Below are 15,426 nucleotides of genomic sequence, written 5' to 3'. Positions count from 1 at the left end.
ATGTTGATAAATATCTATATGCTTTCCATACAGAAGTAGAGTTTGATAAAGAAAAAAAGCTATTCGAAAATCTATTTGAAAAGCTAAGAAAGATACTTTCTTACTTCTTAATACTTCTTAATACATCCGCAAGGTGGCTGAAGTACATCTTGGTCGTAAGGAAATCATCTTCTTGTTTGTGAGGAAAAAACAGAATAACGACGATTACTGTTCTTGTCTCATTATTTAATCACTCCATAATAACTGATCAACTCTTTTGCGAGCTTTTTAGTGTAATATTTGATAAATTTTCCCCACCTTGTTCGAAAATTTAGTATGAAAATTCGAAATTAAATTTGAATTCTTCGAACGTCAACGACTTTTTGTGCAAATAGAATTCCATTTACCTTTTATCCAAGACACTATTGGAGAATCAAAATCTACTTGTGTTTACACCCATTAGCTACAAAAAGTGCAACTATCGTCTAAATTTTTCAGAATTGACAGTCGATACTATCGAGAATAAGGTATCATCTCATCAGAGCTTTCTTAAATAAATAAATAGGATTCGTTTTCTCCGAAACTTTCTTTATAGAACTTTACTGTTCTCAAATGCTTCTGCATTATTGACTTTTCTATGCATTGGTTCGACTGTTATCGTAAATCCTCGTCGTATTCACTGGTAAAAATAAAAGGGTCAAATTGACCCTTTTCAGAAGGATGGATCGTATTTGACCCTTTGAAAGGTTCACTTTTGTATCTCTTGAAATTTAGTATGCACATTTATCACGAATAATCATGTTTTATTGTAAACTTATTACTGATATCATATTTCTCTCATCTGAGCGAACACCAAAGATCACTTTTTCATTGTTTTTTTATTCGTTTATTCCGGAATTAAATAGATGTCAAAACCGTGACCCTTTCGAAGGGTACCTGGTGACCCTTTCAAAGAGTCAAATATGATCCATCCTTTGGAAAAGGGTCAATTTGACCCATTTATTTTTACCAGTGTTGTTTCAAAACCATTAAACAGTCGCGACAGGAACCAATACAGAAAAGTCGATAAAGTAAAATACTTGGGAACAGTCATGTGCTTAAAAAATGTTAATTTTTCATTGGAATAGCACTATTATTCTATTTTTTCCATATATATCTAAAAAATTTTCAAGAATATGTGTATCGTATATTATATTGTTGTTAACCAAATTCAATAAGAAACATATTATGAACATCGAGCGGTCCAAAGTTTAGGTCGTTCCAAGTTACCAAACTTCCTCCACTTTAGTTATCGCAAATTAGACGAGTTTATATAATTTTTTTCTGCGAATTGCTACCGAGAAAGTTTTTTTACAATAAATTATTTATCTTAATATTTTAAATAATTAGATTAATCAGAAACTGTTTCCTCACCCCTTTTAGTGAAAAATTATTATCCTTCTACAATTATCTTCTTAGCTATCAGATTTGTAAAGAGAGCAACATTTGCATAATGTATTTTCAGTACATCATTTCATTTTAAAATTTAAATGTGATATTTCTTATAATCCTAAAAGGCAGTATGAAACAAAAGTTTTTATTTACTATCACTTAAAAAGAAATTACAGAATTTTTTGGTTCTTGTTATAATTTTGATTTACTTTATTAGAAGTATTTTCGGGATATGAGATAGTCAATAACTCCCACTCGCATAACTAATTCCTCGACAACAAATGACTCCTAATGGAGAGGCATAATGGAGTCAGAGTGCGAAATGTTACCTCGGCAGTGGCATCAATTTCTAATGGAACTGCACCACGGGTTTGGGTGTTGGCTTCTTCCATTTTCACATTAGATTACTTCCACACTCCCCCTCCTGCCTATATTGGTCTATTTTGGGGGTGTTTTCCGAACAATGCGGAAATTCGGGTTAGAAAATTGCTCAGCATGGTAATGGATGAATGTTCATTTTGTTGGCACGATGTAGATTGATGAGAAAGCTTCATCGGGAGCTATCCTGGCCAGGAATTCTTTCCCCTTGGACGTGTGGATGAGTTGTCACTTTTCGTGTGGCGAGACGTCTATCTAGCGAGATGATAAGACATGAGCCATCATCGGGGACATGGCTGATAAATCATCCACCGTAAATTTATCTGGATTGGATGTTGAAAGAGCAAAGTTCAGTTTGATATTTTGCTCATGGACGTCAGATATGGATGATCCCCAGTGGAATGGATTTTATAGCAAAACTGAAATTTCTGCTAAATAAAATTGCTGATTCTTCAAATTTTAATACTTTCCAGGTAAATGTACATTGGCAATATAATTATAACGACATTATTAATTACATTACAATTCATAAATTAAAAGGGTGACAAAGCATACCGCTTTTCCGGATGCTCGCACTCGAAACTTGGCTGATACTCCCCCTTAATTTTTCTAAGTGCCCGTCCAACACAATGTAAGGGGCACTTTCTGATGTGATGGCTTCACATAATATAAAGATTCAGGTATTAATCGAGGCCTTAACGCTAACAATTTCAACAGAGCAGAATTTTCTTTTTTTTTCTTCTTTTATTGGGATTTTGTGTATTCGAAAAATTCGAACATGTTCTTACAAGTCTGGTTCTTATACAACCTGAGAAAGAACTTTTTCACCGCTTTACTCTGGAGATTGGACACCAACGCTAAGACGGCGGTGGACTCTGAAAATTCCACAGCATCTCATAAAAACGAAACTGTACTTCGAAAGCATTGTTGATGAATAGATCTGCGGTTGATGAATGATAGATCTACCGTAGCTACATATCTTGTCAGTTTAGAAAAGCAAAAAACAATCGCGTAAAAAGTAATGTCAGAATGGTCAGAATAATCGAAATCCTTTTTTCTTTAAAGTAAAAAAATGTTCTTGAGATATAAATTAAAGTCATTAATGACTTCTGTCTAATGTGGGGGTTCCTAAAAGACTCGAAGTCAATATCTCTAAAAATTGGGACTATAGTCAAAGTCTAGAGTGATCAGACACACGATAAACAGCATAACGTAATTTTTTTAAGAACTGCAGTATTCTAAAACATTACTCGTAATCTCCGTAGTAATGTATAAATTGGTATAAATTATAGTAGAACTGTATTTTTCATTTTTATTGTATATGAATTAATTCTAAGCACTAACCATTATATAACGTTATCTGAGGCTATTTACATCGGGAAATATAACCGTCACTATAAATCATTTCGCTGAAGCACAAACAGTATAGTTTATTACTTCATTGAATTATGGTGTTTTGCGCCAGGAAAAAAAACATTTACGGGAAGCTTTGCTTTTCTGTTTTACCTTAAAACAAAAAAAAAGTATCTTGAGCACAACGTTATGCTTGAGAAACTTACCTTTAACATGTAATATTGAAAACTATCCGAAGAATTGATTGATACGCGTTATAAATAAATATTTCGACGTTGAGGACTGAAAGACCAAAAACACTTAAGAACGCCGATCTGCAAGTGCAATAGCCGAAATTAGACGAATATTCTATTCTATTCTATATTGGGGACAAAAAAATCGTATTAATCTCTTATTCCATGTAAGTTAGCATATACCTTTCATAACCTTAATAACGCACATGACACTCAACAAATCTTTCCAGTTCTTTGCACCTTATAAAAAGTTCTTATTGTTTCCCAAGCAGAAAAATCAACCAAACAGCATCTTTTGCAATCCTTTTCCTTTTGTTGTGCTCAGAAGGAAATATCAGTGCAATGGAGGACTCCTTCAACGTGTTTATCTATCTACCATTGTCAGTGAAGCGATGCAAACACCAAGGATGCCTCTGAATAATCCTTCACTGGCTTCTGTATTTCCGTCTCTCGGCGTCTTTCGTCAGTTTCCTACACCATCAGACTGTCACATGCAAATCCACTGAGCACCAAACACCCCCCTAACACTCAGATAACAGCATCGTCTCATGTGTACTAACTGCAAACGTGACTAAAAAGTGTTTCACAAGTTTATTTGCACTGAATGACGATGACGGCTTCTCCTTCAGGAGGAACTTGTGCATTAATTTACAATTAAACTACGCCTTTGCAAAAGGAGACGCCAAATTTTCTTTCACCAGTTGAACCATAAATTCATTATTTTTTAATCAGCTAGGTATATAGGAAAATAATTTAAATTTTTAAAAATATGTTTAAAAAAAGTTATAAACAAATATTCGTTATATAAATAGAATTTATCGCACTACCGCGATTTAAGTGGCATTTTGAGGATTTCTTTGTTTTTCTTCGATTATTAGGGCACTCAATGGTCAAGTGGTAGAGCACTCGCTCTATGATGCAAGTGTCCCGGGTTCGAATCCCCTTTAGGTCACCAGGAATTTTTCTGGCGTTGAAGGTGTTCGGATTTGGATTGCATCCAGTGAGCTTTACTGCTCTTGATTCCACGGGAATGGGACTGATAACCTCATCCCGTACAAGAAAAAATAATAATGCATGTCTAGAAATCACCTTGCGGGAAGGCCTTGTTCCTTCATGGAATGTTGTGCCAGCGTTATTATTAATATTAGGGGAGACTGGGGCAAAACTTATCAAAACGCATATTTAATTCTTTCACGAGCTCTGAGAAAACTCAAGCGTTTTGTAATGAGCATATTCTCATAGGAAATTTACTGCTCTACAACATTGCAGAACACTATTTTCCACTATCTCGAAAGAAATATGATTTTCGAATCATTTTCTAAAAGTCGATTTTGTGGAGATTCTCAAAATTGCAGGGGCAAATTTTGTCAGTCTTCGGATAATTTGTGACGTTTTACACTCGCAAACGTTAAAAATATCAAATAGACATATTCTTATAGGAAATTTATTCCTCTACAACTTTGTCGAAGATAATTTTTCTCTATCTTAACGAGAAATGTGCTTAAATTGAGCTAATCAGTATTGATATTTTCTGTAAGCCAAATATTCCAAAAATAGGGCTCAAAATTTCATTATTTTTTATTTTACATAATCCTTCCTCGAATCCCTTGAAACTTTGTAAGTTTAAGAAGGTTCATGAAGACTATCTATAATAAAAATTTCAAGCCTCAATCTCTTTTATTTTAGAAAATAGTAAATACTGAAATTTTCGTTTTGATAAATTTTGCCCCAGTCACCCCTATATTATTAGAATAGATAAAAAGTTTTGTGCACTTTCTTAACCCACTTTTTATCTAACAAAAATTTGTACTAAAGATTTTCCATAAGTTTTTCTAAACATTTGTTTGCTGTATCAATGATATTTTCAAGATTTCCTTAAAAAATGATAAAAGAATGGCGTTTTTGCAAAGTATATGCCACACACAACTCGGCTAGTGATAATAAGATAATTATTAAGCATAAAAATCTTATTTCTATAAACAATATTCTTCAATATCCAAATGTTCAAGTTTTTTTCCTCAAAACTCTACAACTTCTTTTTTGTTTATTGTTTATAAAGTTGTATATTAGAAAATTAATTACATTTGACTTTGAAAACATCATGGGGAAGGTCAGAAAATTACATTTCTACAAATCACAATATGTTATTGAAATTAAAAGTAACAATGACACTTTAGACCAGAGGCGTGCAAGAACCGTTGAAACCGAATGAACGTCAAATGAAATATGTACGTCAATGATCAAAACGTTACTATAAAAAACTTATTTTGACGTTAATTCGGTTTCAACGGTTTTTGCACACCTCTGCTTTAGACACTTTCAAAGTAAAGATCACCGGGCCAAAAGTAACCGGGAAGTTCGGCCACCATACTTATGACTACAGAATTATAACGGAAAAATAAATATTTTAAAAACGAGAATTGTGTTAAATGTGAGTATTTCAAGCTTGCTACAATGTCATACGTCGCTTATAAAAAGTTCCACTTGAAATGTAAATTACAATAGGGGAAAGTGTCCATGTTTCGTACGATCCCAAGCTTTGTAATGACTATTTTTTTTATATTTCTGAATAAATGTGACTCTGCAATATATTTTTACAAGTTTTTAAAATGGGTGCAATGAGTCACATTTATTGAAAAACATAGGAAAGTTTTAGTCATTACGAAGCTTGGGATTTTACGAAGCACGGGGACTTTCCCCTAAATGAAAAACTATGATTTAACCCATTCAGTCAATGTACCAAAAATACTTGAGATAGAATGTTCCTATTTTGGGATTAGTTTCCTACAGATTAATAGATGATTTTTTTTCTAATAATGTGGGGGTGCGGGGAGCCCCTGTCAAATACACATCTTAACGGTCACTGAATTTAAATTCCGTGCATTAATTAATTACAAACTCTATTTCTTTAGATAGAATAACTATCCAAGAAAACAAACTGGCAACTAGAGTTCCAATCAAGAAAGAGGAAAAGGCAAATTTTAACAAATTCGACAGGATGTCGTATTTTCCATCGGTCAATTTGAGAAAACATTTTGCATGACCTTCCCTGAAGCAAGAAAAAAGTAACAAAATGAATTTTCATCTCTGTCGCACTATTTTTCTCAAGTAATTGAAGAAATGAAGTTACTAAAAATCCATTCTTGACAGCAATTCGGATAAAAATTGCCCAGGAATAAATCATCTAAAATCGCTCAATTTGCGTATGATGTATAATGCCATGGTAAGGAATGGGTTAATGTTTGACGGCTTCAATCACAACACATCCGCTCAAAGTGTCACTCAAATCGCGGATGTGCGATATAAGCAAAATACACAAAATAAATGTGTATTTATTCTCATTCGTCCGCATGATAAAACATAAGAATGGAGGAGACTTCATTCAATAACTCTTCCAATTATGGCATGGATCTCTTTTAAATTTTACTATGTCCTGTGATATATTTCCATCGTTGGATTTGTCATACCTTGACAAAAATTTTTGAACCCTAAAAATCCCTAGGTAATCACCTAAGATTTTTAATAAATATCAATAAAAAAATATTTTTCGACCATAATTATTAATATTTCACAACTTGTGAAAAGGTAATTACTCATATAAAGAAAATGACAAAGGATTATTAGTAAATCAGTGCGCCGACCAGATATGGTTTGTCGAATGTAAATTAATATTAATTCATTATATTGAATGTAAAACTAAAGTTAGAGATTTTCAAAATTTGCACCTATAATGCTACTAACATTATGTATATTATCTGTCGCATAAATAATAATTCATTAATATAAAAGAATTTTTAATTAAACTGAAATAAATTATGCGGTATTTGGATTATTTTATGTATTTAATTCTATACTTTCGGTCAAAGTATCCCTAATAAACAATTCCTCTCTGGCTGATACATAAATATCTTTGAAGCCATAACATTTTCTGATATACAATTTCGGGTTCAGCTTCGATGGTTTCGCGAACAGTGTGAACAGATGTTCAATGGAGAACCACGATGCACAGTGTAATTGGACAACATTGAGCAATTTATGAAAATTATGCTCTATAAAGTTCTCCAGCCACTTTTCCCAATATATGAATTAATTAATTAGTCAAATTGGAGAACGACAATGGCCTGTTCACTCATGAATATTTTCTGCTTTAGAATTTTCCATTTGGGAAAAATGGATAGGTTCATCGGGAGAATTGCAAAATAATGCACATTTTATTTGCAACAGCTGCAAATTTTTTGTCAATTCATCGCCAGTTGATTATATAGAGCCTGCAGAATAATGATTGAATATAATCTACTGGAAGTCTGTCGAGTTATTTATTTACCCTAACCATTCCAGATATCCTACCCCTAAATCCCAAACTATCAATTTGCATCTTCATGCCAAAAAGAGATTTTACATGTCGCTTGAATAAGCTCAAGGAAGATCCAACTGAGATAGATTGGTCTCATCAAATTGTGGAAGTCTGCATAGCAGCAATATAAAACACAATATTTAGCTTCAGTAATGTTTATCAGTATTGATAAAAAATAATGTTTAAGGAAAAAATACTCTTGAAAATGGGCAAATTCGTAAAATGCGAGAGGGGTGTTAATGCGTTCCAATTTTGCACAATGCTCGAACTCCGAACATCAGTAGTTTTGCATTATTTATTAATAAATTTAAAATTTTTTAGCAGTCTAAAATATGAAAAGAAAACATTTTGGTAACGAATTTGAGTAATTTCAGCATTCAGGAAAATATATTTTCATACTAGGATTTTTTATCACTGATTCACAACCAATTTATAGACAAAAAATCTCTTCAAACTACATTAAGGAAAAACACTATTAAATATCGAATTAGACTTAATTATTGATTCCTAGCTACATCATTAGTAATTTTACGGTAGAATCGGTACAAACCTGCCGGGAATCTTATGATCTGTCTAACGAAACGCAGAGTTGCCAAAAAAAGGAATAAAGTAAATCACTTTAAAAGTTATTCATGTTTCTCGGGCAATTTTAAGTAAAATTTATAATTACAGAAATTCATGAATTACTTGTAAATTCAAATAATAAACAATTACAGATACGACTATTAAGACTATTAACATGACATTCACTTTTCCTTCCAACTCTAGCCCTCCTCATTTTTGAATATATTTTAGAATTATTCTTTTTAACCGTTTTTCAAGGTTAAATATTGAAAAAACTGCACATGCCTCAACCGAATTGGGGATGTTTAGGGTCATTGGAAAGGTATTTCAAACACTCACAAGTTTGAACGTTCTCTGAAAAGAATCTTATCCACCATAAGCTTATCGAGGCTAATCACTGGTTCTTCTTAAGCTTTATGTATGTGAATATGTGGGTGAGTGAATAATTGATGGGTATTCATGAACTTTACTTATTTAATTATTTTGTGCAAATGAATAAAATTTACACAAAATACGCTGAAATTTATGGAATTTAAAATTATGTGGGAAATATAGCTCGGACTACATTATTGTATGTCAAACATTTTCAAGATCAAGATGACTCCAAAGATATAAATAATGGATGCTATAGTTTAAATTTAGCACTTAACAATGATTTCCGGGACATTAACACGCGTAGAGAAAATTTCAGAAATGTTACCAAAATTCAATGTCGTGTCGTGGTAAAGTTGGTAAACAATACCGCCCCTTGTCGTTCTACTGCACATTTCGACTGCAAGATTATTCTGTCTCTAAATAAAAAGATAAATATTAATATGGCAAAAATTAAAGAACAGTCTTTTTTACTGCTCCAACTCTACAAAGGGAGCCATTATAATGTAATTCTTCGATTTTTCGATGCCTTAAATTTCCTACCTGATCCCCAAAAAGAGTGACAACTTGGCATAATTTTGCTAATGTAATGTCATGTGCTGCATCCACCTACGACTTAAGCCGAGAGACGGCTTTACTTAATTATTATCAAAATGATGATTAGACTTATTCCTCTCGTTCAGTAATAACCTTCCCGATCTGGGAGTTCTCTCCGGTTGAGGTTTTTCCTTTACCGATTCGAATGTAAATCAGAGAGAACTTACCTGAAACCCGTTGGAAGTTTGAACGTTTAAACTGATGAGTTACACAAAACTGAGAAAGTTCATGAAATGGATATTTATCTTAATAAAATTACAATTCAAACGTTCTGCCATCCACAAAACTACACAAAAATTCACGCATTTTGCAGTAAACGTTTGCACAGTGTTGTTGACATTGTTGATGATTGAAGTGTCAAGAATATCGAAATTCGAAATAGCAGAACAACCACCGCTAGAGCGCAGGGTATGTGAACTTGCACTTTAGGCTTCCGGTAGATTTTCGAATAGGTTTGGCTTAGCTTTGGAGTGGCTTTGTCTCTTCGAAAGGTTATTACTGAACGGAGCCATTATTTCCATCAGTTTTTCATTAAACCGGGTCTCGATTTAAGCCGTAAGTTTGTCCAGAGCATTAGGATCCAAATAGACTTAGGCAGATCCTCGAGAACATTTAACCTGTAAATTTGGCACTAAAGAATTAAGCAAAAAAATGAGTAAAGCTCATCTAAACGATGAACCTAAACCCTCACTTTATGACATTTTGGGTTTAATCTTTACTGCCAAATTTTACATGCTAAATTAATATTCTGGAGAATCAGCCTGAGCCTGTTTGGGCCCTCATAGTTTGAAAGTGCTTTTAATCGTAAGCACAGCTAGAGGACAAAAAATTGGAGATAGTTACTTAGAATCTACATAATTTGACTTTCATTTTCCAAAACGACGTCCCTAGGAATATTCTTTTGTAATATCGGTAATATCTAATGTAGACCCGGGTGACTTTACCCCTTAGTGTTCGTAAACTTTATTTTTAATTCTAGAAATTAAGGATAGTCTTCACGGTCTTCACCGATCGGATATGGCATATCGAATCAGTAAAGACCATCCTTAAGCACTAGTATTAAAGAAAAGCTTACAAACTGAAGTGGGGGACAGTCACCACCGAAGTCCAATGTCTTGACAGGTCAGTTGACTCGATTCCAAATCATTGCAACAATACAAAATTTCGAGAGTACAGCGAAGTATTTTTGACTTGTCCACAATTTTTTTTTGAGATAATGCAAAATTGTCTTAATTGCCAAGAAAAGCCATGATGTGGAATTTTTAGTTCAGTCACGTATAAAAATAATTCTTGAGATGGATTCGAGTTTAGTTCAACGTGTACTCTGAAGGTAGAAGCTGCTGTTAATAATGGTTAAAATTTCTGTGATATATTGTATATTGTATCTATTTTTTGTAGTGAATAAAGTGAACTGTTTAAAAGGACAAAATGTTCAGGAGAAACCGAACATTGTCGTGATAATGGCTGATGATCTAGTGAGTGCTCACATATTCAAGTGCAGTCTAAAAAATCTAGATTTATAATAATGGAAATTTTTGATCACGTGACCGTAAAGTATCGCAAAGTTTTGATTTTTTTAAAAAATAATTTTGAATAGCAGGACATTATTGAAGGCCCGACAGTAAAATTGATTTTTTTGTCATTTCATATTTTGCAATTCAACAATAAAGATTATAATTGATAACGATAAACTATTATACAGCGCTAAATTTTATGAGATTTTCAATATATGTACTCTTATAAAACTGCAATGGTAATTCTTTTAGTGTATACAATAAAATTAAATTTATAACCAATGTTATTATTAATATTGTTTTCCAATAATAACTGAATTTTTTCGACATTTTTTTTACCAAAACTATGGTATTAATGATTATGCAAATGGGAAAATAAAAATGTGTTCATAATGATAAAGAAAAATATATCTTCGTTATTTTTGAAATTAAAAAAACAAAATAACAATAATAAGTTTTGGCAAATTTGGCAATAAAAATGCAACCAATAAACAAAACTTGTGAAACGTCCTTACATCTAACATCCGAAAAGCTACAGAGTTTGATTTGGTGTATTCTTTGTCTCTATGAACGATAGGGACAAAAATAGCCCAAGAATTTAAGTAATTTTTCTGACGATGGCAATGACTCTAATGAAAAATATTATGTTTGAGTATTGTAGTTTCTTTTTCCAAAACGGTTTTGCTTCAAAAAAAAAATTAAAGTTTAAAAATAATTTAAATTATGAGAATTTTAAAATTCATTTTTGAGCATAAAAATTTTTATTGAGCAAAGTAGAAGGTTGAAGGAATCTAGGATATTTTTTGCAAGCCACCAGCAAAAAATATCCTAGATTCCTTCAACCTTCTACTTTGCATTTACGTACAAGCATAAGAAAAAATAACTTTAGGTAGTCAGGAAAAATATTTTCTTTATGGGACACCGGAGTTCCAATCATCCTTAAAGGGTTAAGTTTTTTTCGCCACCTTTAACTGAATACCTTTGTAATTCTTATAATTCCTGTCGAAATAAATTGAAATTTTGTTTACAAATGCTTTAAAATCATATCTCTTTATTGATCCAGGAGGCTTCTCGAGAATTTTTGAATATTTATAGTTTAAAAGACACATTTTTTGAAACACTACATCAATACTTTTATAAGCACTTTTTCGTCACTTGAAATTGAAAGCAATAACTTTGGAAAAACTTCGAAAATACTCTGCACAATTATTATTATTTCCTTTCAAAAATGTCAATTTAAATGTTTTATTTAGTTTTTATTTGCACATTTTCAAATGCTTGAGAGAAATATAAGAGAATCAAGATCGCAAAATCCTGTAAAGAAAATTTCTAAAAAATAGGTTGTCAATAATAGTTTTAGTTCAACTAAAAGACTATTTAACTCTGGACAGAATAAGCCAAAGCCGTTATTTATTTCAGTCGGTTAATAGGTTCTATTTCTTATCTTTCCAGACAATTTGACAAAATCGAAAAAATAAAAAGTCCATATAATGCACTTTAAAGTTTTGTATGTTCGTTCCAAGCCCGAGTGCTCGCAAACATACTCAGCACTTTCTTACTTTTGTCTATGTATTATCAAAAGTACTTCCAATTGGCTTCAAAATTGTTGTGATTATATTCGTAAATTAGTTATCTATCGAATAATAATTAAAAAATAAATAAATTTCTTTGACTTCGAATACAAGGTAACCCCTTAAAAACGAAAAATTGGTGCAAACAATTTCATAGGTTCTTTTTCTGCTGAATTTAACATACGCACGATGGAATTTTCATTCATGAGCTGAACCTCTTCCCATCCGACGATCACTGGATTTGTACTTTGAAGTATTATCAACATCGGTTCACTACATTCGGAATTTTTAGACTTGAGTTTTAGATTTTGCCACGACCATGTAGTGACCTTATTAGAACAACTTATCTTTGCGTTGTCCTGAAAAAAAAATACAATTTTCATCACATATTGATCACTTCTGGTCACTTAAGATCTATGGCTTTATTCAAAAGGTCTTCTGCTATACCGATCAGAACTCAAAGATAGATTTATTGGGAACTGTTGTAAGTAGAGGATTTATCCTTAAAATACATAACAAAGCCTTTCGGATCTTCACTCCTGACAAAGGCAGGTCACCAACTGAACATAATCAAAATAAGCACCTAAATCGATTTTCATCATATTTCAGACCCACTATGAACTTCCCAAATGCAATTTCTTAACCGTACTCAACGGAACTTTAAACAATGTCCTACAACAATTTAATATTAAAATCATTTTACATTCTAAACATATCAAAATTCTTGTACTCTTTCAAGGGATCCTTTGACCTTAGTCTTAGAGGATGCAATGAGATTTTGACGCCCAATATCGATGCTTTAGGCTACCAGGGGGTGATCTTTAATCGTCACTATACACAAGCGCTATGTACACCTTCAAGGGCTGCCTTTCTGACTGGAAAATATCCCATACACACTGGATTGCAAAATCTTGTAATCCTTGAAGATGAACCAAGAGGTCTTCCACTTACCGAAAAATTACTCCCGCAGTATCTAAAGGAAGTCGGCTATAAAACCCATATGGTGGGAAAATGGCACTTAGGAATAGCCAAGAAAACTTTTATACCTACTAAAAGAGGTTTTGATTCATACGTCGGATACTTAGGACCTTACATTGATTATTTTGACTATACTCTTTACAATCCTTTGAGGAACTTAGCTAGGGGTTTTGATTTTCGGCGGAACGAAAGTATTTACAGAGATACAGTTGGTCAATACGTAACAGATGTCTTTACTGATGAAGCCTCCAAAACTATTCGGAACCATGATCCTTCACAAGGACCTATGTTTTTGTATATAGCACACCTTGCCCCACATGCAGCAAATCAAGATGATCCATTGCAAGCTATCCCGGAGGATCTAGCAACCGTTACCCATATTAAAGACCCAAAAAGAAGATATTTCGCAGCAATGGTCAAGGCATTGGATAGATCCGTTGGATTTGTGGTTGAGGCACTTCAGGAGAAGGATATGCTTAAAAACACCATTATCTTATTCTTCTCGGATAATGGAGGTGCAACACTTGGACCACTCAGTGTTGCAGCATCCAACTACCCATTAAGAGGAGTAAGTACTCTCAAAACTACCACCTAATTCGAATTTTGGATACAAATTATAAATTATTTCAGCAAAAAGATGGTCCTTGGGAAGGATCTGTCCGGAATCCAGCATTGATTTGGAGTCCTTTACTACAGAAGCGTCACTATGTGTCCAAACATGTTATTCACATCACAGATTGGTTGCCTACATTTGTCCAAGCTGCCGGAACAATTTCCTATAAGTTCCAAAAACTTGATGGGAAAGATATTTGGCCAACATTGTCACATAACAAATCGCCACTTCGAAGAGAAATCTTGCACAACATCGATACAATAGAAGGATATAGTTCATACTTCCGTGATGGCTGGAAATATATAAACGGAACATCAAGAGGTGGAAGGTATGATGGCTGGCTGGGTAATACAACTGGAATAAGGTGCCCAGAAAACCCTTTTTACCCAGAACTTGTGATGAAAAGCGCAGTTTGGAAAGCTCTAAATCCATTTGCACTAAAATCTTTAAATGCCAAAAACATTGAAAATATTAGAGATAAAACGAAGATAGTTTGCCAGAAAAAGATATCACCTGCAAGGGAATGTAATCCCTTGAGAGCACCTTGCCTCTTCTATGTTGATGCAGATCCTTGCGAGATCAATAACTTGGCTCATTTTCGACCTATAAGAATGCAAGTTATGGAAAAAAGACTACGGTCCTTTCAACAAACTTCATTGCCGCCGTCCAATGTTGCACCTGATCCTGCTGCAAATCCAGCCCTTCATGGCAACATTTGGACTTGGTGGTTAGGAGAAGAATAATAAGCTTTGCTAGGCAGTAGGGTAAAGTGATATAATTTGGAATTAGTGTTATAATTTGGACAATTCGTCGGTACAAGTTGGACATGGTTTTTTTCTTGATAAATACAGTACAAAATTTGTTTTTAAGCACAAGGAAGTAAATTATAAAACTAAAGCATTAAAAATATACAAATAAAAATGAAGTACTAAATTTATCAAGACAAAAAGCCCTGTCCAAATTGTACCATTGATTGTCCAACTTGTACCACTGTCCAACTTGTACCACTGTCCAACTTGTACCACTTTACCCTACGTAAAAAAGAATCCTCTGTAATACGGGCTTCAGACCTAAGACCTAGCCAAATGGCTTAATTTCTCTAACTGGTTATTGGTCAAGAATTTTGGGAAAATTTTCATTTAGGATTAAATATTAAAAGCAAATGTTCAATGAGATTTTCAAAAAAACAGAAAAAATTGATTGCTATTTTGGATTTTGAAACCTTTGGAAACTGGGTTAAACCTTTAGCCTGAAGACCACTTAAGGGTGTAGAAAGTTTATACTTTCACGCTTAAGGGAATCGTAATATTTCATAAATCGTCATATATATGAAATATTACGATTCCCTTAAGCGTGAAAGTAAAAACTTTCTATAGCCTTAAGTGGTCTTCAGGCTAAAGGTTTAGCCCAGTTCCCGAAGGTTTCAAAATCCTAAATAGCAATCATTTTCTGGTTTTTGAAAATCTCATTGATCATTTGCTTTCAATAT

General features: G+C 33.2%; 1 protein-coding gene across 1 annotated transcript; it reads left to right on the top strand.

Moving 5' to 3' along the window:
* Nucleotides 1-2,080: 2,080 nt before the first annotated feature.
* LOC129800937 (arylsulfatase B-like) lies at nt 2,081-14,680 on the top strand. The gene is made up of 4 exons (XM_055845680.1): nt 2,081-2,141; nt 10,660-10,736; nt 13,086-13,892; nt 13,955-14,680. Exons 1-4 carry the CDS (start codon nt 2,081-2,083, stop codon nt 14,678-14,680), a joined length of 1,671 nt encoding a protein of 556 aa, XP_055701655.1.
* Nucleotides 14,681-15,426: the final 746 nt, after the last annotated feature.

This window comes from Phlebotomus papatasi, chromosome 2 (assembly GCF_024763615.1).
Source record: "Phlebotomus papatasi isolate M1 chromosome 2, Ppap_2.1, whole genome shotgun sequence".
Classification (NCBI taxonomy): Eukaryota; Metazoa; Arthropoda; class Insecta; order Diptera; family Psychodidae; genus Phlebotomus; species Phlebotomus papatasi.
This window is presented reverse-complemented; position numbering and strand designations above follow the sequence as displayed.